Consider the following 23,896-nt stretch of genomic DNA (forward strand, 5'->3'; position numbering starts at 1 on the left):
TAATCAGTGGAAGCACATTGCAGTTTGGTCGTTTTGACAAAGTACATCTCTTTTCTCAAAACTTAGACAGGATAGTTGAAAATTCCAGTCTCTCTGTGTTAATTGAGACTTCCCAGCCAAATAAGAACATGGCAGATTCACATTCAGAACGTTTTGATGGAATGTTGCTCGCGATTGCACAGCAATGCGAAGGAGGGATTGCTGAGGTACGTGGGAGAAATTACCTAATCTGTATCCGGGTTGATTTTCTTTGGAACAAATCGATAAATATGCCATTAAATATGCCACTAAAGTGTCGTTTCCCGCTGAAGGTATGTTATCTGTGAGGTGCACATAGTGTCATACATCCTGCCGTCGACCCCAGCTTGCATCAAGCAAGTCAAGAAGTATTGAAAATACCATAACATCTTTTCTGATCTTTTAATTGTTTCGCTATATGTTCGTCACATTTTTCACATTCGATGTCATTGAAAAATGTTCCTTAACAGTTGCTAGATGTATTCTTTGGATTTCTGGAAAGAAAAACAGACTTTTTCATTGGGGCTGGGAAAGCAAATGCTGAAAAAATGGTACTGAGCAAGTTCAAGGAGCATCAGAAGAAAGTTGAAGAGGTTTGTTTGAATTATATGTTACTTGAATTAATTCTTATCATTTATTTATTTATTAACTTAGCTTCAAATGTTTTGTACAGGGCATCATATGTACATTTATGTAACCCATGAATACTATTTTTTTTTTAATTGTTTGCATGCATTTCAAAAGTTCAATGCGCCACACCATCAGATCAGTTACATTTTTTCATTAAGTGTTGTGAGGCTCATGCAAAGTGTAGTGAATCCAAGTTGTGAATTTGGAATAACTGCAGACTATTAAGTTTGATTCCTCTAATTTGAAATACAGCTCCAGTTGTTTCAAGCTTCATAATATTTAAAAATTGGAATTACATGTAGAAGCTTGGGAATTGTAAGGTCTCTGTCTGATTCCAGTGGACAGCTCCCTTGTTTTTGCATTGAATTGTTCAACATTTGTTCTTTTCTTACTAGAGAGGAGCAGTTTTTGTTACTGACTTCTTTATTGAGGATATGCAAATAACATTATTTTCTTGTGGTTTTTTTGTTTACCAGAAAAAGGAAAAAGAGAAGAAGGAGGCTGAAGCTTTGAAAGCAGCAAAAGCTAATAAGGAAGCACAGCAGAAAACAGAGGCAAAAATACAAGAAGTGACAGAGGAAGAAGCAGAGAGGATAAAAAGTGAAGAACAGGAAAAAAAAGAAAAGCAGCAAAAAGAGACTGAAGAAAAAAACACAAAAAAAGATGGAAAGGCTGAAAATGGAGAGGTTAGCCTTTATTCTTATCATTAAGAAGTTGTACAAACATGTCAAGTGCTTTCTTTTAGTTTCAGAACATTTTCCTATTTACACTTAATGGATACATAAATAGATATCTCATGCTTTTGATGTACATGGAAAAATTTTTTTCCTGGTTTGGTGTAGTTTTAATGCTTGGTAAGGATTTTTTAACTCTTTGGCTTATTCTTTACCCTGCTAGACTGCCAAAGCTGAAGGCTCTGAGGATGAAGATGAAGATGCTAAAGGAAAACTTAAACCTAACTCTGGCAATGGAGCTGACCTTGAAAACTATAGATGGACACAAGTGAGTTGACAGGCGTTATTCCACTTCTTACAACTAGTAAGCTTGCCAAGCTACCTGATGAAACTAGTGAGCTTATATCACCCACATGAAAATCTGTTTGAAACATCAAATTCTGTATACCATTACTGTATTTTACAATAAAACTCATTCAAGCTCCTATGTGTGTATCTATACAAGACTTGATATTTCTTTTCAACTGACTTTTACCTTATATGAACTTTTTTTTATATATTTATTTCAGACATTGCAAGAAGTAGAGGTGAGCAGATTTACATACAACAGTCAGAGGAATAAAAAATTACAACCTGTCTGTTTTATTATTTCAATGTTATGACTTCAAAATTATTACCTTTTTCAAAATAAAACTGTCTATTAGGAATTAATGTGATCTATAAGGGCAAACATTGTTAATATTTCTATACAATATTTACCATTTTTATTTACATTATGTGAACCAATTCCCTGATTGCTAACTTGATGACTTTTTCCAGTTCAAGTTTCCAATGGCATGTGCCCTGCCATCTTTCTTGAATTTTTTTTTTTCATATGAATGACTGGTAGCTGTTCACAAGCTAGTCACCAGCACTAAAATATTCACCACCTTAATATGTAAACTAGTGGGAAGGTTGTTTGTTTGTATTTAAAATTTTTATAAAATTCCACTGTGATGAATTTACATCCTTCATTTGGAAGTCAGCATGGAATGATGGATTCATACTGATATTATTGAGCTTCTTCTTGTTTACTTGAAGAAGCTGTGATCAAATAAGCTGATAAGATCTGACAATGCTGGCATACAATATTGTGGCACTGTTCTCTGAAATATAACTGCAAATTTTATTAATAATGTTGTTCTTTTTGGAATGGAATTTAAGGCCTGGATTCCTTTAAATGTCAGTTTTAAAGTGAAAGGAAGAGATGTAATAGTGGATATACAGCAGTCTGTAAGTTTTTTATTAACAGTAATTTTTACATGACCAAACTAACAATTAAAAACAAAGAACCAAACTACATCAGAACATTGACTGTAGGCTAAACCCTACAAGCTGTGGAGAGTTTATCATCGTGAACACATAATGTTGTGGTTCATTTAATTGACTGCTGGTTAAAATTTGATTTTCCCCTTTTCTAGCTTGTCGTTTTGTACAAATCTTTGATAGAAATGCTTTTATTACTTAAGGAAGTGGTATTTGAAATAAGGGTGAAAAGTGAAGCCTAAAATATGTATCAAAACGTGCAAGCTCTCCTTTTGTCATCCTGTAAGTTTCCTCTGATGAAGCTTTTGTTATTCTGATGAAGTGCATTTAGTGCTCATCCTCACTTCAAATGTTCTGGTCAAATTTTTTTAGAGGTGTCCTTGGTGAACAACATGTAGATAGTACTGAAATATTTCTGAAAGTTTGGGTTAAATTAGCTGGCTATTTTGCCCAAAACTGACTTACCCAAACTGAAACTATCAGGTATAAAATTTTGGTATAATTAATTGTTTTTCTCTCTTCCTCTGTACATAGCATTTAAAAGTTGGCTTAAAAGGACATCCACCTATAATTGATGGAGACCTGCCAAAGAAGGTAGCTATAATTTAATTTACCTTTATTATACAGGAGAATTTTTAAAAATGCAAAATAAACAAAAAGGATTTTGGTAAACAGCGATAATGATTTTTTATTAGGTGAAGATTGAGGAGTGCTCATGGGTACTGCAGGATCAGAAAAATGTTGTCATCACCCTAGAAAAAGTAGGTGAAAACCAGTTTAATTGGGTTAATTTTCTACATAAAAGACTTAAACTTTCAATAAAAGTCATGAATTTAAAGGCATGCAATTGGCAGTTATGTGGTTAGTAAAGATCTTTCCCTCTTTTAAAGATTGTGTAATATTGCACAAAATATTCTTCTCTGTTTGAAAGGAGTTAGCAAGATTGTCATTTAAGAAGAAAAAGCTGTCAGTAGTGGTTGCATTTTTGTTGATAGTTGCCATTTTACTAGAAATTTTCCAGACTAGTAAAAATTTTTTTCCCTGGCAACCATTTCAGGATTTCAGATCACAAAATGGTGACTGTATAGATTTGAGTTTTGAGCCCTTTTAGCCACTGTAATGGCAGTTTTCATGGATTTTTTTTATGTTCTTTTCATATTAAACTAGTGATTTATTGTTAATTGCTAATCAACCCATGTGTGTGTTTTGTCAGGTTAATAAAATGGAATGGTGGTCACACCTGTTGACAACAGATCCAGAGATTAACACCAAAAAAGTTCAACCAGAAAATTCAAAGGTTAGAATATTCCAAGGGTGTAATATGGAGAAAATTATAAAATCGCCACAACAATTGTTGATGTCTTCAGTAAAAACATAGCAGCTTAAGCTCAAGCGTCAGCTAATGCATTGGCTAATGCTCACAAAATTAGCTTAGAGACTCTTTATGGTGGCCAATTTACTTTATAAATTCAGTTGATAAAGCCAAATTATCTTGTTATACCCCCGCCAACAGTTTCTCTAGAAACTTACCCTCTTTATTCAAACTCTGAAAACTTTGAGCGGCAGAAATATTTTGAGATAATTTTTTGTAATTTTGAGGTTTACCCCTGCTCCTGTTCACCCTGCTAGGATGAAATCAAAAGTGTGGACAGTTTTCTTAGTAAATCAATAAATTTTTTTTTATATTTGATTAAAACATATTAGCAAACATCATTTATTGCTGTCTTTACTGCAGCTTGGGGATTTAGATGATGAAACAAGAGGAATGGTGGAGAAAATGATGTTTGATCAAAGACAAAAAGCTGTAAGTGTTAAAATACGTCATCAGATATATTACAAACTATACAATGGAAAAATAGGGTAGTGGCCTCATTAAAAGTAACAACAATCATGTTAACATCATTTGAAGACAAATGGAGAAGAAGAAAATTTAAATGTTTACTTCAATTGGAACTGAGTCAAAACTCAAATAATGGCAAGTGCACTGCAGAAAAACATACTGTAGGTGGTTAATCAAGACTGGAAATTTGGAACTTCTGAGAAGTCAACTTCAGTTGTAACATTTGAATTATTGATTACTCAAACATTTGTTTTTTCATTAGATGGGATTACCTACTTCAGAAGAACAGAAAAAGCAAGATATCCTAAAAAAGTGAGTTTTTTTGTCCCTCAAAAATGGAGTTGAAATTCCCATTGTCTGGCTTACTTACTTGAATTGCATCACTAAGGAAGTTCAGGACCTTGTACCATTATTTTTACCTGTCAAGGTAGTGAGTACAAACTCCTCTGGATTGTGTTTTCATTGGTAGGCAATACCTATATTATATTTTAAGGAGGAGTTTACAAAAACAAAAAAGTTTGTTTCCTATCACAACTGACATTTGGTGGTTTGGCTTTGGAAATTTTCCCAATGAATGTGTATTGCTTATATGTGTGTGTGTGTGTGTGTGTTATGTTTTTTAAGTAAGGAGGCCTATCTTGTATAAGCCCTGTGGTGTTTGGAGGCCCCCTTGCCATCCATTAAAATATTGTTATTCAACAAGTGCTGTAAACTTACTTAGTTGATGATGTAAACCACCTCTCTCTTTATGAATGACAAACAAAATTGTAATTTCATATTTGCTCTTTTTTGCCAGGTTCATGGAACAACACCCAGAGATGGACTTCTCAAAAGCCAAGTTTTCATGAATTTTATTCAAGTTAATGATGCAAATCAAACCAAGCCACCAGTTTATTGTTCAAAATTTAATGTGAGACAAAGCAAAATCATGGAGAATCATTGCTTGGTTTTCACAAAGGACATTTATTGTGTTGTCTGTTACTTTGTGCTTTGCAGTAATATTTTTATTCTCTTTTCAACAAAAGCTTATGATCGGTCATTCTCTGGCATTAGCGATTAGTTTGCCCTCTTTCTTTTTTACTTTAGAATAAAGAACACTATGGATTGTGATACTGCAAACAAAAATGACCCAAGATAGCACTTAGAACTATAAAATTGGGTTCATAGAAATATCAGGTACTCATCAGTCAAATAAACAGTAACCTTTCACTAAGTTTGTAGTTCTCTCTGTCAGTAGTTAATGAATTTTTTGGGTATTACTTCCACAATATTTTTTTCTTTCATTCAGTTCAAATTCATGGTCCCTATATAATTACATGTGAATGCAAAATAATACATATTTGCAGTTGAAATTAGAAAGGCCAACGGATCATCGACAATGGAGATCAAGACCCCGGCCAAATGGAGACAGATCCAATGAACTAGGCGAGTGAGATAACCATTCTTAAATGGCGATACATCAGAATTACAAAAGAACTTGAGCGCTCTAAGAATAAGTCTTTTCACATGAGTTGGAAGGGTTACTCGCAACTCAACGACCTTTTTTTAGCCTCGAGAGTACTATACATCGAGATGTTATGATTTCACTTGAACATTAGGAAGGTTACCGGGGAGCAGGTAATTTAGTGTTAACAACTGAGTTAAAAACATAAATTGGCCACCGTAAAGAGTAAACAAGCTGACGTTTTGAGCGTTAACTCTATCGCTCTGACGGAGGGCAAACGCTCGAAACGTCAGCTTTTTTACTTTTTAAGGTGGCCAGTTACGTTTTGTCAACTCAGTCGTTAACACTAAATTACCTGCTAAATTATCTCTCCCACCGACGCAGCACCACAGTTTCTTTAGAAACTTACACCCTTAATTCATTTACCAGGGAACCTCGACTTTACGTGCCCCTGTTGGTTTCGGTGGGTTAACGGACCAGTTTCACATGTCGAAGGTACATGCCGGCTAAATTCCTTCAGTTATTATCGTCAATTATACATTGTTATGGACTAAGGCGTAGTATAGGGCGATCGATTAAGTCGATGTATATCACGCTTGAAATATTTCTTTCCAAGACCTGAAATGCATGAATGAACTAGCCCCAATTCGGCCAGCGGCATTTCCTAACGGACCAATCAGATGAAAGTGGAATCAACGAGTGGCAATTTCAAAATTGTTCCCTCTCGTAACTTTATGAAGGAGTTTTTCGCGCAGATTTGTATGGTAAATATTGTAAGTTCTTCTGATTTTAATCGCTGAAAACAATTGTTTGGTAGAACAAAATGTCTGAGCATCAACGCAGTTCTATTTCGGACGGCGAAGAAGAGCCTGATGATGGTCAGATCGACCATCCTAACCGTGACAATGACGCGGACATTCGCAAGAATCTCTTCGATGAATTTGATGATCCTGTAAAAGAAAAGACCTCTTCGGACACTTCTGGGAGAGAATACATTAAGGTTTATTTAAGAGCACGGCCGTTTAGTAGCGAAGAACTCGAGGCAAACGAAGATCAACAATGTGTAGAGAGAGAAAGCCGTACTTCGGTCTTAATGAACGCGCCAAAGGAATCGTTTGCATTCAAAAACAGCACTCGGGCTGGCGGTGAGATTTCGCATCGATTTTCGTTCACAAATGTGTTTAGTGAGGATACAACACAGAAAGTTTTCTTCGATGAGACAACTCTTCCTTTGGTAACGGACTTCATTAAGGGACAAAATTGTTTGGTTTTTACCTACGGGGTGACTAACTCGGGAAAGGTAAGCGAGCTTTCTGTTTTATTTGAACATTTGTAACTACGCGATCAGTGAGCTGTAACCTCTTTGCTTTCTTTCGAATACAAATTGGATTCATGGTAATAAGCTGTAAAAGGATATAACACTTATTAATTTGGTTGGGTGTCGTTTTGATGTCAGTTACATGTTGATATGATTTATTCTAGTTGAGTTGGGTCGTATACTTCAAAACATCTTTGTTTTCGGTGTTTCTTTTAGACTTACACAATTCAAGGAACCCCCAAAGATGGTGGGATTCTACCTCGAAGTCTTGATGTACTCTTTAACAGTATAGAGGGAAAGAGTTACGAGAGAATGGACCTCAAACCAAGATTCTGCACAGATGTTGTGAGGCTTACATATGACGAGGAACAGAAGGAAAGTAATTTCAAGTGTGCGTTACTCTCGTCTCTCAACAAAGAGGTGAGTTACAGCAATTAATGGTGGGTGATATTTTTTTGAACCGAGCTCTCAAACATCTTAAATGAATACTTTATACACTCTTTTTTTCAAGGAACATCAAATGTTTTACGATTTGCGATTTTTTCGATTTGAGCCTGAAAACGTTCTTATCATGTTCTTAAGTTGTGTGGTGTAGTATTCAATAAATAAATTATTCAATAATCTTACTGCCTGGAGTTGTGTTCTAATGTTTTTTGTTTAGGGATAAAAAGTAGCAATGGAACATGATCACCAGCATTTACTGCTGCTGATAAGGCCTCTTACTTCCGTCTTCCAAGACTTTATTTAACATTGTAAATGATTTGCATGGTCACTTGCATGACACAATATTGCAGCCAATAGTGAAAAAGAAAAGAGTCTGTTTTGAGAAAGGGAGGCTTCTTGAGATGGGAAACTCATAGATGCATTTATGGTATTACAAGATATTCATCAGGAAAAGCAGTCATCTATGTATTTTGCATTATTCTTTCAGACTTTTGACATAAATGCATTTCTCAAACTGGACCAAGACTCTACTGCTGACTTGTCAAAAGTCAGTTGTATTGATGACTCAGTTCTGCATAACACAATCAAGAGTCAGGATGGAGGACATGAAGGTATTTAACATTTTATCCAAACTAGATGCAAGGTTACTTCAGTTGTAGCTCCCACTTAAGCATGGTTTCATTTTTTTTTTAATGAAAATTCATCTAAAATCCTCCTTTATTCAAGAATTTTCTAAAGAGATTCTTGCCAAGTGAAGTAGTTAAACACTAGTATTTTCTCTAGATTTAATTGATCCTGTCGTGTCATTTCAGAGTCCTCCATTGACAATGACGAGAATATCTCTCGGGTGGCAGATGACACCACAATCAATGTAGATGCACAAGGACCAGTCAAATTCTCTGTTTGGGTTTCTTATGCTGAAATCTACAATGAAACAATCTTTGATTTGTTGGAGCCATGTCCAACAGGGAAAGGTAAAAAAAGAACAACACTCAGACTTGGTGATGATGCAAACGGGAACCCCTATATCAAAGGTATGTGCTGAATAAAGACTAAAATGGAACCTTTGAACATTGCTTTGTTATTTTATTAATTACTGAGAAATGATCAATAAATGAGTTAACTTTATTATTTTTACAAATTTAGATGGTAAAAAAAAGGTAAATGTTATGTTCCCTTGAGCATGAACAGTACTGTATGCTTCCCAGTGTTTTCCACAGTTCTTTCCCTTGCAAGCAGTGTGGTCTATTTATTACATTTGAGACATCCAGATTTTGTGGTACAAGCTACTTGAGTCTTAACATAGATCTGTGCTTTCTGTACTTAGATACAACAACCAGATCCTAGCACCTGACAATCTGTCACAGCTATCTAGTTTGCCTTACTTTCCAAACAATAATTTTTTGACTGATTTTTTTTATTAAAACTGCACACTCAGCTAGACTGGTCAATTGTGTCATCAGTTGTCAGGGATTTGACAGTTTCAGTGGCCTAAGTCACCAATACCTGCCTCTTCTTTTTCATTATATATTTGCTCATTTTATAAATTGTAATTTCAAATATGGTTAAGAAGTTATGCTACAATGATGATGATCTAGTAAAGTGGAAAATTTAGGCAAATTATTAATGATGCCTGTTTGCATTTATTAATGAAGGATTGAGAGAAATTTATGTCTCCAATGCTGATGAAGCCTACAAGGTAAGATATGCTTCCATCCTCAATATTTTTCCCCTCTTGGTTACCTGCACTTAAATAACATCAGTGTAATTATAACTGTGTTTGTTTCAATTTCTCAGAGGAGTGACGCAGTGATACTAAAAAATCTTATTTCTTTTTTCATGTATAGATTCTTAAGATTGGCCAGAAAAATCAAAGAATAGCTTCCACAAAGTTAAACCAGTGTTCCAGTCGCAGGTAAATACAACAAATTATCATGGTTGGTTACATTAGGCTCTTTAAAAATGGTCTCTTTTTCATTTACTCTACAACACATTATTTTGTTGCCAACTAGCATGGTGAGATGATGATGATGACAATGATGGTGGTGGTGGTTGTAGTGGTATTGATGATGATGTTGACACACAGAAGTAGACTTTATCATAGTTTTATGTAACTAACAAAGCAATTCTTTCATTCTTCAGTCACTGTATCTTCAGTATCAAGGTTCTGCGAGTAGTTGATGTTGATGATCCTCATGTAGCAAGAGTTAGCAGGTAAGTGACCATGTTGTGCAATTTTTCTTGATATTATTATTTTGGAAATCACAGTTCAAAATTCTTTAATTGAAAACCATAACACATCATCAACTTGCCGTAAAGTAGCCTCCAGAACCTATATAGTTATAGAGGCACATGGCTCCATGTGCAGTTTTACTTAAAATACTTATACAACAGCTACAGTTAACATAATTTTTTTTCTGCAGACTTTCATTTGTAGATTTAGCAGGATCTGAGCGCTACTCAAAAACCCAGAGCAAGGGAGACAGACTCAAAGAAGCTGGTAACATCAACACTTCCTTGATGACGTTAGGCAAATGCCTGGAATATTTACGTTACAATCAGAAAAACCCGTAAGTAGGATTTATCCAGTAAACTGCAAATCCATGTTGATAATAGTTTTTAGCTTTCAAATTAGCCTCAATCATACTGCTGTACTTTATGTTTTTGTTTTGTTGAAACAAATGTTATATCTTTTACCATAGACAAACTTTTCATTTATTTTTGTAGGAATCAACCCCTTATTATCCCATTCCGTGAAAGTAAACTCACTAGACTGTTTCAGGGATTTTTCTGTGGAAAAGGAAGGGCTTCCATGATTGTCAATGTTAACATGTGTGCTTCTATGTTTGATGAAACATTCCATGTGATGAAGTTTTCAGCTATCGCCAAAAAGGTTAGAAAATATTTGAAAATTTTCCATCTTTATATACTGGATTTTACCAGACATGTATCATTAATACAAAAAAAGAGGCTTTGGAGAATTTAATGAAGAAAGTTAGCAATTAGAAGCCAAATATTTCAGTGTACAGTTTGATGTCTAGTTCTCCCTTTCTTTCTTGTTTATTGTCAGGTGACTACCAGAGTGTCCAAACCAGTGGATTTACCTCCTCCAGCAAAGAAGGCCCGTGCCTTGGCTGCCACACCACGCTCCAAACCAGCAAGGCCCTCTGTGCCATGGATCAAAGGAGCACTTCACACACCAGCCCCTTGTGATGATACTCTAGCAGAGGTTGATGAAGAGATAGAGGAGGAAAGTGTCATTATGGAACCCAACCCTTATCAACAGGTTTGTTACTCAAAGCTTGCAAGCAGGCCATTATTACTATTCCTTTGGCGAGAGTGTTTCTCTGCCTGCGGGAGAATACGAGGTTGTGAGCAACGCGAACTGATGAGGGTCTGTAAAGAGTCTGGCACTGACAGTATTATGAGTTAATCAATTATAAGTTTATAAGTTTGCTTATTATAAAGGTTTACTAACTTAGATCAGACTAACCTCAGGAGGTGTTAACTACTACCCGCACCACTCAGACGACTCATTTATGACATTGACATGACAAACGAACCGAACAGAACGACATAATTTTACCGATGGACTGAAACTGACCAATGACAACTGATTTGCACTATCTGGGTCTTACAGCCAATTACATCACGGCAAAACTGACCAATCAGTTTGTACGAACCGGCCTCAGAACGTTCGAGTGACAACAAATATTCACTTGACTCTGAAGATGTTTTCCACTCAGGTTGACGAAACATCAATCACCACTACCAACAACAGTCCTTCACAGGACTACACTCACCCGAATAACAAGACACTACACTAGGAAATGTTGTAGGTACCAGACCCCAGGCAATCCTCTTCCTGACTCGTCTCCAATCTATCCGCAGTTAAAGAAACGCGCGTCGTGCATCTCTTGATGATGTAGTTACTCCAAGTGTTGATGTCAAGCAGCCTAAATGCACAAAATCACAAAAGTAAAAACCAAGTCAGTGGAATGGGATGGTGTTAATTAACATCAGCTAGGGCTTTAGTCTGTTATGCTGTCATATCTTACTTTTCTATCGATTTTGTCACATTTAGCAACTTGTGGACTTGGTTAAAGTTCTCCAAGAACAACTGATCGAAGAGAAGCGTAAGATGCAGACACTGGAAGTAAAGATACGGGAGGAAGTGTGCAAGGAAATGGCTGAACAGCTTGTTTCCATCGAGAAAGCCTACAGGTAATAAGCAAAGAACAGTAGTAATATCAGTCCCCCTAGTTTGTTGCTCTATTATCATCCAAACCTTAAAATCACACACATTTGTGAGACATAACGTTCTTAAAAATGTAGAAGTGAAATGCTTCTGAGTTTCATCTAAGCTGTGTGTTAACTTTCAGTCATTATTGAGGTGTGATAATTGCTGAGCAATGTAGAAACCGCGCAATTCGCTCTCAAATTTCAGTCAACGTGTTAAAATGGAAGTAACCGCTGTTGAGGAGAAGTGTGATCGCAGGATCGAATTGCTGACGCAGTCCGTCAAAATATCTAGAAAAAGAGCTCGGGTCGAACGAATAGAAGAGGAAGACGAGGAATGGGTGCCAAGTGTGTTTTTACATACAGAGCAGACTAAAGTTCGGGTGAGTAAGTTGATGGAATAACGGAATACTTAAGTGACAGAATGATCATGCTTTTAGACAGTAAAGCTGAGCTGTCTCAGATCTTGTCGCATAACGCAACAAGCTTTGCTACTCCGTCCAGATAGGAAGTTTTTTTTTTTTCATCACCGCTAACCCGCACTATTTCCTCAGATTTCCTAGCCATTTCCTCAGATCCCATTTATACTCACGGATGGAGAGAGACATACAACAAAGTTTGCATGGTCTTCGAACTTCTCTTTCGTCTCACACCACTGGGACAGCATTCTCAAGGCAAAATATTTGTAATTGATTTAAGTCGTAATTTCTTTTCACAATTTTGGTTTGTAATCAAGAAATCTGTGCTTCGTTTTTCAGGAGCAGCAGCAACTCATTGGTGGACTGAATGCACAGATTGCTGAGTTGCGCCAGGAAATCAAACAACTAAAAGAAAACAAACAAGAAGAAGCAGCGACCTCACAGGCAGTTTTGGAATTGCAGGCTCACTTGAATCACGCCAACGAGGAAGCTGCAGAACTTAAACAGATGCTTGAAGAGGCTGGCGAAGCATTCTCTGAGAAGGAAGCAGAGATCAGTAAACTGAAAGCAGCGCTTGATGAACAGGAAGCTTGCATTAAAAAACAGGTGCGTTCGAGGCGATAGAACTCGACATTACCAATTACACGAACTGTTCTGTTTAACATTCTGTACGTAACTTTGTACGCAATTTCTTACACAAAAGTACACCACTTGACGTTTTTCAAATTACACCTCACTACTCTGTACACTGTAAAGTACCAGACGAAAACTCGCAATCATATCCATCATTCTTCAAACGAAAACAAAAAGTCAAATTCAAGGTCTGAAACTGCGACCAACTGGTCGTCAATGTGACTGAAAAACAACTCTTGACGACCAGAATTTGAATTTGTATGGGGTGTAAGGCGCTGAATATATGGATGTGTTCCAAGTTTGAAGCAGATAAAAGCTGACGAAACATTTAATAGCTTACAAGACAAAATACAATTTGCAATCACCTGGCTACAGAGTCTCCACCCCTCGGTATTGGCTGCACAAAATAATGCCTCATAGTAGTTGTTTCATGAAGTCATCGTTTATTTGGTGCTCCTGAACCTGTAATCAATAAACGAACGATTACGTATATTTAGTGGTGTTCGTGTCGTTTCTCATGCGGCGGCGGCGGTCTACTTTTGTGCGCCCTGGGATCAAGTTGTCTCTAAAAAGCGGAGAAACACCTGGAGAAGAAATTTTCCAGGGGTAGGGAGGGTAGATTTTTTCTAAACTTAGGAGTAGGGTTTACCCCGTTTTAACTCACCAGATGTAAACTAGGAGTTATGTGGAAATATTAAAAGAGTGGCGCTAAAACGAAGTTAAGTGAAGTGAAAGCATCAAAAAATATTCTGAATTGTGACATGCTACAGAAACCGAGCGTTTTCACCATGACTAGGTTACTGTAGTCAAAGAAATGATGATTGAATTTGATTTGACAATCTGACTTATCAGGCCCACTTTGCAAGAAAATTTGATTAACTTTGTTGTGGAACTTGGAGTGTTTGAAAGCAAACGTTCGTGACAATGACTGACAAGAACAGACACTATTCCTTTTCTGAAATTTGCTAACAATTAAGTTGACGACCTCTAAGCTCAACGTTCCTTGATAGCCTACCTCTTAAACAAATTACGGTGAAAGATGGAAGGCGTATGGATGTGTAGTAGTTCGGTGATTCTCCTTGGTATCCAGTCACCGTCCATGCCTTTCTAGTTTCGTTTATTCATTTATTTCGAAGGTGTAGTTTGATCCTAGTTTTCCCAAAAATTGACCACGCGTATGGTATCCAAAATGACTGAAAAACACGTTAAGTTCATTATGTTGACATTGAAGTCCATAAAGTATATCCAAGCTCACACATCTCACACTTTCCGTTTTCTCTGGCGCGCTGCGTGTATGTCTTGAATCACTTGAGTTAACCAGACTGACTCCCCTGCATTTTGTTTATACCAAATACAGGACGCAACCTTACAACATCTCACAAATGAGCTACAGAAGGAGAAGGAAGCGCCTAAGAAGACGGAAAATTCCGCTGAGCTTTTGCGGACACAAGGTGCCCTGGACGCTGCCTTGGCCAAACTTTCAAACACAGAGCATCAGTTAGAGACAAATAACACAATGATGAAAGAATTAGTAAGGACATTGGAGGAGACAAGAGAAGAATTAGCCCGTGAGAAAAGTTATGTCGCTCAAGCATTCGACAACGACGAAGAACTAATAAGAATTAAAGACGAGCTGCAGAAAGCAGAAGAACGCTGTAAGGAGCTGGAGAAGGAGATATCGTCTCTAAATCAGGTTATTGAGGATTCGCAAGCAAAAAGAAACACCCAGGCCGAGGAGACAGACAACATTATGGCCACCGAGATGGCTGTTTTGGCAAAGCAACTTGAAGCAGCTAAAGGAGAGATGTACCATGCCAAAGCTGAACTAGAAACGTTGAAAGGCGAGTGCAAAGAAAAAGAATCTCAACTTGAGTTGATGAAGAAGGAGTTTGGCGAAAAAGTGACAGAATTGGATGACGCTAAGAAAGATATTTGTGATAAAATGGCTGCACTGGACGACATGAAGAAACGAGTTACAGAAAAGGAGACACAACTGAAGAACATTCAGGAGGAGAATTTAAAGACGACAGCGGAATTGAAGAATGCCAAGAAAGCTCTTGAAGAAGAGATCGCAGTTTTGTCCAAGAAAGAATGCGAAGTTTACCAGGCAGAAGGTCCTGAAGACTTGAGCAAAGAAAGTGCTCAAGACATTGAAAAGCAAGAAGTTAGGACTAAAAGGGTGGAAAAGGAAATCGAGGAAAAAGATGCAGAATTGAAGAGCGTCAAGAGTGAGAGCAGAAGAAGGATAAATGAACTGGAATCGGAGTTGGTAGAGTGTAAAAAAGAAATGAAGAAACTTCATAGTGAAGATAGTTTGAAAGAATTGGAAAAACAGTTGGAAGAATCCACAAAAGCGCTGGACAAGAAAAATAGTCAGGTTATTGCCAGAAATAACACCATTAAACGCCTCGAAATGTCCCTAGCAGAGAAAGAGAAGCATCTGTCCGAAATGGAAAAGCTACCCAAGGAAAATAATCTGAAAACTAAGGAAGAATTGAAAACGTTAAGAAGACGACTTGTCCAAGCTGATAAAGAGAGAGAGGAGAGTAAGGATATGATGGCTAAAAAGAACGTGACACTTGAAGAAACTAGGCTGGAACTTGAGAGGTTAAAGAGAGAGTACGATGAGAAATCCGCCAAATTTCTCGAGGAACTACAAGAAGTAAGGGCGGAAATCGATGTAGAAAAAGAAGAAACGAAGAAGAAAGACGAACGCATTCAGTCTTTGGAAGAAAAGTTGAATTCTCAGCAGCTAAAGAATGCTTGTTTACAAACGCAGCTGGAAAATGAGAAGAGAAACGTGTTGGAAAAAGAGAAAGCTGTTGAAGAGGCGAGTAAAGAAATGTGTAATGCACGAAGTGCGTCAGCGAATGAGTTAGATGAAAAGAAAAAGCGTCTAGCTTCTATGGATGGAAAAGTTCATGAACTAAAAGATGAACTTTCTGCTGCGAACGAGACAACTTCACGACTGCAAACTGAAATTCAAAGATATAAAAACCAAGTTGTACCAGATCTTGAACATAAAGTGAGATTCCTCGAGGAAGGAATGGCACGCAGTGATGAGAGGATTAAGGTATGAATAGTGATTAGTGTATTGTTGACTATTAATGTGGCTATATCACACACTTTGAGCTTTTACAGCTAACCATGGAATTAGCTATAATATACCACAGTGGCATAAAACTGTTTCCACGACTTAAATATCTTTCAATTGTGACCTTGAAGTTATTTTACGTCAGGTGAAGTATTTCTACTATACCAAACGACTAGCTTGCTAGAAAGCATTCATTATTAGTGCTTCAGGATGCGCGTTTTACCAACAAGAAGATTTGAGACGAGTCGGAAGAGGTTTTTCGGGGGTCTGGCACTAATAATATCAGTGCTCGCGTTGTTTAAGGCCTCATACTTTCTCATGGACAAAAAAAAAAAACGTTCGTGCCGAAGCCAGAGTTTTCTTTGAGGTTTTAAGTAGCCGGAGCTTTTGTAAAGGTAACCGGTTGTGGGTCCGAAGGACCCATACGATGGGCTTTAGCCCATTGTTTCTAGGGGGGTCGGGGGCATGGAAATCCAATATGGCGGACAAAACGTCATATCGTTCGTACTTTCCTGCCACCGCAGCCAGATTTGTCCAAAAAAAAAGTCCCCATCAGACAGTTTTTAAACTAACCTTGAGTCAGAAGTCTATTTATGTTTTCAGAAAAGATAGGCTGTGTAAATTTATATTTTTATTGAGCCCAAGCTTAGATTTGATAAACATCATCTCTGTACGGGCTCTGGAAGCAATGAAAGTTATAAATTTTTTTTCGTTTCAGGAAGCCAAAGTAAAGCTGGAACAGGAGACGAATGAGGCGAACGCGAGACTGAAAAAAAGAAACGAGGAAATTGAAGAGAAAGTGAAAGAAATCGAAGAGCTGAGGGAAAAAATAAAGACGATTGATCAACAAAAGTTCCAAGAATTGGACAAGGTAGGGCTCTTCACACACAGATTCTGACCGTCGAAAAACCGCTAGTTTGGCTCACTCCAGGTTCCCTTGCCGGATAGCAAGTGCTTGCTCTCACTTGTCAACTTGGCAAAGTCCCAGCACATTTTCAATTTTGTACTAAAGACTGGCTGGCTTTCAGCTTTTACTACTCCGTTCGTGTAGCTGAGATACTGCTCAGATTTTCCTTTGGCCATAGAGAGACTTCAGTATTGTTGACTTTGTCGGCTTCGTGATATCAAATATACTCTGCTTTTCATTTTTTTCCTCGTGTCTTTCCTTGTTGATCTATAGGTGTGGAAGGAGATGATGTCCATGCAAAAGACCATCGAAGACAGGAACAAATCGATCGACGAACTGGAACAAAATATTAGGAAAGCATCAATTGAAAATGAAAAATCCCGAGAACAGATCAGGACACTTACAGACAAAGTGAAAACACTGAATGACGAAAAGAGTTCCATGGAAGGAAATCTACGTCTATTCTCGTCAGGTAGCCGCTGAAACAGTTTCGTTGTCTCGATGATATCGTTTGTATGAAAGGATTCTGAGTGATTGATCGCTGGGTATGGTTTGTAATGGCTAGGGTATGCCTGTCGCAAAAATTATGTCGAGTTGTACTGATTGCATACAGTAAAGAATTCCTTAAGCGACCACACAGATTGTAATGCCTGTTTGGTCAGCAAGAGTTAAGATAATAGCAAGTCAAATTAAGACGTCTGCTAAATATGCATGCCATAATATTGCAGTTGAACTGAAAAGAGTTTTTCGGGTTTTAGCTGTGGCTAGTGGTCTTGGGGACAAGTTTTGATGCAAAGGGAAAAAAAGAAAGAGAGAGACATCATGTGTTCAACATATAGCAATTCTCAAACGTGTTGCGAAATCATGCTCTTGTTTTCCGTAGATGCGGGAAAGGACAAAGACGTGATTGCCAACCTGAAAAAAGTTTTAGAGGAACAAGATGTATTATTAGCTGAACAAGGACAGGCACTTGAAGAAAGACAGGATGAATTGGAAACTCTCTCCATAGAACTGCAAACTTGGCAAGAAAAGTGTGAGTTAGCAACTAAGGAACTGGACATAAAGAAGGGGGAAATAACCAGCTTGAAGAAGAAAGCGACGGCTGCTAGCGATGCTATGAAAGATATGTCCAATAAGAGCGAGGCTAATGAGCGAAACATCTTCGAGCGGATGCAGAACATGGAGAAGGAAATAGCCATGTTGCAGAAAGAACGTGCAACTCTTGAGGAAAAGCTGGTAAAGAAAGAGGAGGAAATAAGCAAAATGAACGATTCAAGAGACAACATCATGAAAACCATGCGTCAAACATTAGAGGTGGCTAACGCCAAAAAGGCAGAGTATGAGATCAAACTATCCACAATCCGCGAGCAGTGTAGGCAGGATTTGAGAAGAGAGATGGAAGAGGAACTGCGGAAAACGAAACGGGATTACCAGAGGCAGCTTGACGACAAGGATAGGAGTATAGAAGAGATGAAACATGAAAAAGAAAGCGTAGAAAGAGAACTCGCTGCTGAAAGAAGTAACTCTTCAAAAACAGATTCCTCTTCTTCGGTGAGAATAATGTTTATGGGTTTCATTTTATACCCCTGATGACATATATCAGTGCTAGTAGAGCTTCGGGTGTTCGAAATTAAATGAAGTATACTCATTTGTGTCTATCGCTCATCTGTTACTGTTCCTGCTTCTAACTTCTTTCATTACATAAGTTCGATATTATTGTTAATCCAAAAACCGTTTTACAATTTCGACCTGAGGAGCTGCTAGCAAGACCTTATCACCGTCTGTTTGTTAAGTTGTTTCTTTGTTTGTTTTATTAGGACCCTGATGTAGCTGACAAGGCGGATTCGACAACATCTTGTTCAAGATCAGCGAAGAAATCCTTGAAGAGGAACAGCAGTGACATCCCATTGTCTCAGGTAAATCCTTACGAGCCGGTTCACTCTTGGTTTAATATTGGCATGAAGTTGATGACAATTTCCTGACTCCGACATTTGACAAAAACATCAACTAAAAATTTCATGGAATAGTTCAAGAGGAATAAAATCAGATGATTTTTTTTATTCAGTGCGTCTCTCATGGCTGGAAGAAGTGTGGATTTTACTTGAAATTTTATATAACTATTCAAGTCCTTGATGACTTGAATTGCGTGTACAATGTTTTTTCTTTTGGTTATTTTTTAACGTAAAAATTTATCTTGTCAAAGGACAAAAGTGGAACAGCACAGTCACGTTTGGAGACAAAACATAAAGCAACAGCTCTCTCTCCTCAAGGGTGCTTTCTTTCCTGACACCATAGGGTGACGGTAATCATTTATCCACTTTTCTGATACAGTTTATATGTAACCCTTTCCGTTCTTTGCTCTGTTTCAGCTCAAAACCAAATGGACGAAGGTACAAAAAACAGACGACAGTGAGGAGGACTTTACTCCGGGCTCTTCAAGGAAAACGTGAGCACACACTCATACACACTGACTGGCTTTCATGGCTTGGGACAAAAAAAATCACTTTAAGAGAGAAACAGTTCAATGGCCATTGTACTAACTTGAAAAATCCCAAAGTATTCGCTTGGTTTGATTTATTGTTGGCTACCGCCTTAAATCAATTCATGCAGATTAACAATTCATCTTCCCTACACCGGGTTTAAAAGTTAACTCGTAAGTTAATCATTTCTTTTATTTCTTCGTAGACGAAGTCGCCTGGGCACAAGACAATCTGTGAGAAACAAACAGACGACACCCGCAACAAAGTCAACGACTTTACCAGTTAAAAAGTCGTCAGTGGTAAGGTTATCTCTTTCTGTCACGTGATGAGCACGCGTCAGTTTGTTAAATGAAGAAATTATCAATGGATATTGGAGTTGTAAATTCTGAGTTGCTTTGCTCGAGCGCCCATTCAATGCTGAATTTGAAACTTTTTGCAGGACGAGACAGGGCCACCCAAAATAGAAGCAAAAAAGAAAAAACTCTTCCAAGAATTGCAAGAAAACACTGCAGGTGTGAAGCTTTCTTGAGTAATGGCGTAATATCGATCTATGGACATGTCCTAAAGTCGTTCACGTTGACAAGGCGTGCCTCTTAATTGTAAAGCTCTGAACTGTATTTGTCTTTTCCAGTTGAAGACAATGACAAGTACTCATCGCAATCGAATGAAGAAACAGAAAATGTTCCACCAAAATTGACTCAGTCCTCCGCGAAAAAGGGAAAGAAGCTGTTCAAGAAACCTTCTGGGATGACATCTCTCTTATCTCCCGCAAAACAGGTACAGTGTATTGTACTCTTCGTGAGGCACATTCCGACCGGTTTGAAAACGCTCAGGCGCTCTATACGAGGCCTGAGTGGAAAATTTGGGGTTTCACTTTCGCGTTCAATCACAACTGAATTGAATTTCCATCGAGGATCTGAAGTGCATGCGTGAATCTGAGCTTTTCTTATTTAGGTCCCAAGAAATAATTGAAAAGCAAGCGAGATGTTTTTACATACTTCCAACTGCCTTTCTCTGCTCTCCATACTTGGCGAATTTCGCACGTGTATAGCATTTTCTCGTGAAATATAAGAGAAAACCGTATGAACAATGTGCCAAGATTTCAGTTACCGCAATTATGGGCCCTTTTACATGGAGGTGGGGGACCCCAGGTGGGTGAGGTAACCCGCCTGTCCATATAATTTCTTATTTCATCTTGATCACGTTTACATGATAGGTGGGGTGACCCGCCTAGGCGGGTTGCTCGGTCTGCCAGGTAGGGTAATCCTGTCAGCCGGGGTGGCAATTTGCCATGTAAACGTATCAAGGTGGGGTAACCCGCCTAGCCGGGGTCGCGTTCATGGCAAAAAGCTCAAAAGCGAAACATGTATGTTTTAAAACTTTGTACATTTCCTAGCCGTCTCATGGCACAAATCACCAGAAACCACAACGGACACCCAAGGAGTGTAAAATGTTCACATTTCGGAATAATTAGAGTTGTAAATCGACCATATTTCGTTTCTCAAACCATTCCTGATAACGTATTAAGTCTACTATACCTCGCGTAGCCACCGCGTAATTGTGTCCGAGAATTAATCTTTCGTCTTTCTGGAGATGTGAGCTTGGGATGCCTATGCTGAAATTCCTTAATTGCAAGCGCAACAACAACCTCAAGAAACCTCACCCCAGCACCTCGGGGTTGTAAGATTGCATGTAAAAGCGTTTTATTTTTCGACCACGGCTAGGCGGGTTATCTCACCCACCTGGGGTCCCTCACCTCCATGTAAACAGGCCCTTAGACTGAATACACATAGAAGTCCTTCTTCTTAGACTCTTTGAGTGTTCATGTATCTAAATGTACTTGACCTTCTGCTACTTTTAGGGAAGTCGTGAAGTGAAGACAGAGCAAGAGTCCACAAGAAACATTATTGCCAGACAATTGCGTCCACGTGCAGTCAAATATAACTAGTTATAGAATGGAAATTTCTGTGTAAGAAAAAGGCTGAAGTGGCATTGTTTTGTTTTTTTATTCCAAATCAGACGGTATCGTAAATATAAGTTTAAAATTATGAAGTCCAATAGCTTTAGATCAATTACTCCGAGCCTAAAACATCTCAGTTCTCTAACACATGTAACTTAAAGGTAAGAATCGCCAATTTTCCTGTAGTAGGAATGAATTAATGGCTGTTGTCACAGGAACAATCTATGCGCGAAACTGAAAGCTAATAAGGGGTAATGACATCAGACAAAAAGTAATTATGCCAGGACGTTACAAAGTTATCAAGAGGCATGAAAACGTTTCTCCTTTACTAAACAGATGTATATATTTTGGGATTTAAGTGCTTACATCAATGCATATCTGTTCTGTTATCACATGCTTACATAGCCTTTTACTGACTAAACTGGGTCGCTCCGTTTAGTCGACTTAATCCGCACGTATCAACGATTACAAAAATCTGTTTTCAGTGAGGACGCTAACAATGCTGTAGGAGAGGCATTTATAATAACTGGTATCCCAGGCTGAGCTGACATGTGATTACTTAATTTGCCATAATCCTGATTGTTCGAGAACCCATCAAGTCTCAATTCACTATTTGTGAGAGAATCAGTGAGGGAATCAAAGTGAATCAACCAAACATTGTGATGCTTGAAAAGAAAATAAAAGATGAGAATAAGCATACTTTATATGCATGTTTTTCTACTGAATAAAAGGCTGCTGAACAAAGTTCCCGTCTGGGGTCGCAATTTCATGTCGTGTGTTTCCACTTCATCCCATCTTTGCTCCCGTCCCCTCAGTCAGCAAAATGAATGCGGACGAGTGGGACAGTACTGAATTAGGGAGACTGGGTATATTAACTGACATGATTATTCTATTAACAAAACCTTGCTTTACAAAAAAAATGAAAGGATACGTTTTGGCACTTCCTCATTTGGCTTTAGTTCACGTGTCATTAGGGTGAAAATCGATGCTATGAAAGCACTAGCGCTTATGAAGATGAATAGAGGTAAAGCTAATGTAACAAAGGGGGTAAGTTTCTGACGAAATTGTACTGCTGCGTCGGGGGGGGGGGGGGTATTACACGCTTATTTGGTTCTATCAGCTGGGTTGATGATATAAATTAGCCACCGTCAAGAGTTTCGAGAGCTGACGTTTCTAGACTTAGCCATTCGTCAAGGTGTTAAACCATGAGTGGCTTCTGTTTCTTCTAAGAATATCAATACAGTATCAAACAGACTAGTAAGGACTAGGCCCTTCTCAATTATGCTGGCATTTTTTTGGCATTATGTGGTTAAAAAGCATTCTTTTCCCACTTTTTCTGTAAAAAGAATTGCTAGCATTATTTAGCATTTTGCATAACTTTGATCTAAATTTCAGCACTCAAGAGAGTGAAGATGCTAAATTTTAGAATTCAAAAGCATTGTGATGATTTGCTTATGAGTTTTAGAGGAGGATTTCAGTAACTGTATGAACTGAGTGCAGCTGGTCAGTACAAACAAGATGGCGTCGGCCAGTGCCACGCCATCTCGATACTTGCAGCTCATAGAAGGAAATTCTGAAGGAGAACATAGACCAGTCCCTTCAACGATAGCTCGAGATCGATCTTTAGAATCAACCAGCGGAAAGAAAACAGCGATACAACGAAAGTCACGTTATATGAGCGAGTTAAGAGAGGTTGTCAGTAATTTTCAAGAATCCGGCAACAGAAGCAAAAATTTAACTTTTTTTTTATTTGCTCCAAAAGACCCTTATGGTGAACTGTTTTCAAAAATATTATTCAAAAGTTCCAGCGAGTTTTTATTTTGGCAAAAAATTCGAAAGTTCGAAATCGGCCAAAACGTACCTAATTTGCATAATTTCTATCTGGCTTTTAGTGCATTTTCACAACGCTCGTACAAGACAACGAAAATTTATCTTGCATTCATTTTTTTATAAGTTGTTTTTCATCCCTTGGAGTAGCTTTGCATCTATATTTTATCTCCAACTAAACTTTCTTTCGTTTGTAACCACCCGCGTAAAGTACACTATATTTGCTACTCCGTTTGTACGCTAAATTTTTGCCATATTTCAGACGACCATATCATCGGGGGTATATGAATGTACATAAAATAAAAGAGTTTTCTCCAACGAGCAATTCTTCGTGTTTATCATGTAAAAATATTATCCTTGGCCCGAGAAAAGTGAGCGCGGCAGACCAAAATATATAGCGTGCATTTTCACGGAGTTCGGCCATTTTCTTGCTGTACTTCTACTGCAAATTACATGCTATTGGGACAAAACTTGACGTGTTTGGTCTCTACTTCTGTTTTCATTCATTTAAATATATCAATTTTAACTTTAAAATTACCCTACCTTTATTGTTAAGTGAATAAACCTCCGTTTTAGGTAAAGTTTTCAAGTTTATTTTTCTCGAGTGCTAAATAAACAAATCTCTGTTTACAGAGATACCAGCTCTGTCGACGTGTTTTTAGCT

General features: G+C 37.9%; 2 protein-coding genes across 2 annotated transcripts; both read left to right on the forward strand.

Moving 5' to 3' along the window:
- Nucleotides 1-7: 7 nt before the first annotated feature.
- Nucleotides 8-5,680, forward strand: LOC131783811 (nuclear migration protein nudC-like). Its single transcript, XM_059100582.2, has 12 exons — nucleotides 8-206; nucleotides 489-611; nucleotides 1,125-1,334; nucleotides 1,546-1,650; nucleotides 1,892-1,909; nucleotides 2,526-2,594; nucleotides 3,162-3,221; nucleotides 3,323-3,388; nucleotides 3,841-3,924; nucleotides 4,363-4,431; nucleotides 4,730-4,779; nucleotides 5,264-5,680. Exons 1-12 carry the CDS (start codon nucleotides 129-131, stop codon nucleotides 5,313-5,315), a joined length of 984 nt encoding a protein of 327 aa, XP_058956565.2. The 5' UTR covers nucleotides 8-128; the 3' UTR covers nucleotides 5,316-5,680.
- A 958-nt stretch (nucleotides 5,681-6,638) lies between these two features.
- Nucleotides 6,639-22,088, forward strand: LOC131783822 (kinesin-like protein KIF20B). The gene is made up of 23 exons (XM_066172163.1): nucleotides 6,639-7,211; nucleotides 7,446-7,649; nucleotides 8,161-8,284; nucleotides 8,486-8,707; nucleotides 9,329-9,372; nucleotides 9,521-9,588; nucleotides 9,816-9,887; nucleotides 10,097-10,243; nucleotides 10,401-10,566; nucleotides 10,744-10,959; nucleotides 11,758-11,897; nucleotides 12,121-12,295; nucleotides 12,671-12,937; nucleotides 14,322-16,037; nucleotides 16,777-16,929; nucleotides 17,239-17,437; nucleotides 17,849-18,516; nucleotides 18,783-18,881; nucleotides 19,335-19,411; nucleotides 19,651-19,744; nucleotides 19,885-19,957; nucleotides 20,077-20,222; nucleotides 21,307-22,088. The coding sequence occupies exons 1-23, from the start codon at nucleotides 6,735-6,737 to the stop codon at nucleotides 21,391-21,393; spliced, it is 5,634 nt and encodes a 1,877-aa protein (XP_066028260.1). The 5' UTR covers nucleotides 6,639-6,734; the 3' UTR covers nucleotides 21,394-22,088.
- The last annotated feature ends 1,808 nt before the right edge of the window (nucleotides 22,089-23,896 follow it).

This window comes from Pocillopora verrucosa, chromosome 9 (genome assembly GCF_036669915.1).
Source record: "Pocillopora verrucosa isolate sample1 chromosome 9, ASM3666991v2, whole genome shotgun sequence".
Taxonomy (NCBI): Eukaryota; Metazoa; Cnidaria; class Anthozoa; order Scleractinia; family Pocilloporidae; genus Pocillopora; species Pocillopora verrucosa.

Bases quoted from the DNA above. Each gene is read 5' to 3' on its own strand.
- LOC131783822 (XM_066172163.1), top strand. From the start codon at position 6,735: ATGTCTGAGCATCAACGCAGTTCTATTTCGGACGGCGAAGAAGAGCCT. The intron at 16,930-17,238 runs GTAGGGCTCTTC...GTTGATCTATAG, and splicing joins AGTTCCAAGAATTGGACAAG to GTGTGGAAGGAGATGATGTC. The intron at 19,958-20,076 runs GTGTGAAGCTTT...TGTCTTTTCCAG, and splicing joins ATTGCAAGAAAACACTGCAG to TTGAAGACAATGACAAGTAC.
- LOC131783811 (XM_059100582.2), top strand. From the start codon at position 129: ATGGCAGATTCACATTCAGAACGTTTTGATGGAATGTTGCTCGCGATT. The intron at 612-1,124 runs GTTTGTTTGAAT...TTTGTTTACCAG, and splicing joins ATCAGAAGAAAGTTGAAGAG to AAAAAGGAAAAAGAGAAGAA. The intron at 2,595-3,161 runs GTAAGTTTTTTA...CTCTGTACATAG, and splicing joins TAGTGGATATACAGCAGTCT to CATTTAAAAGTTGGCTTAAA.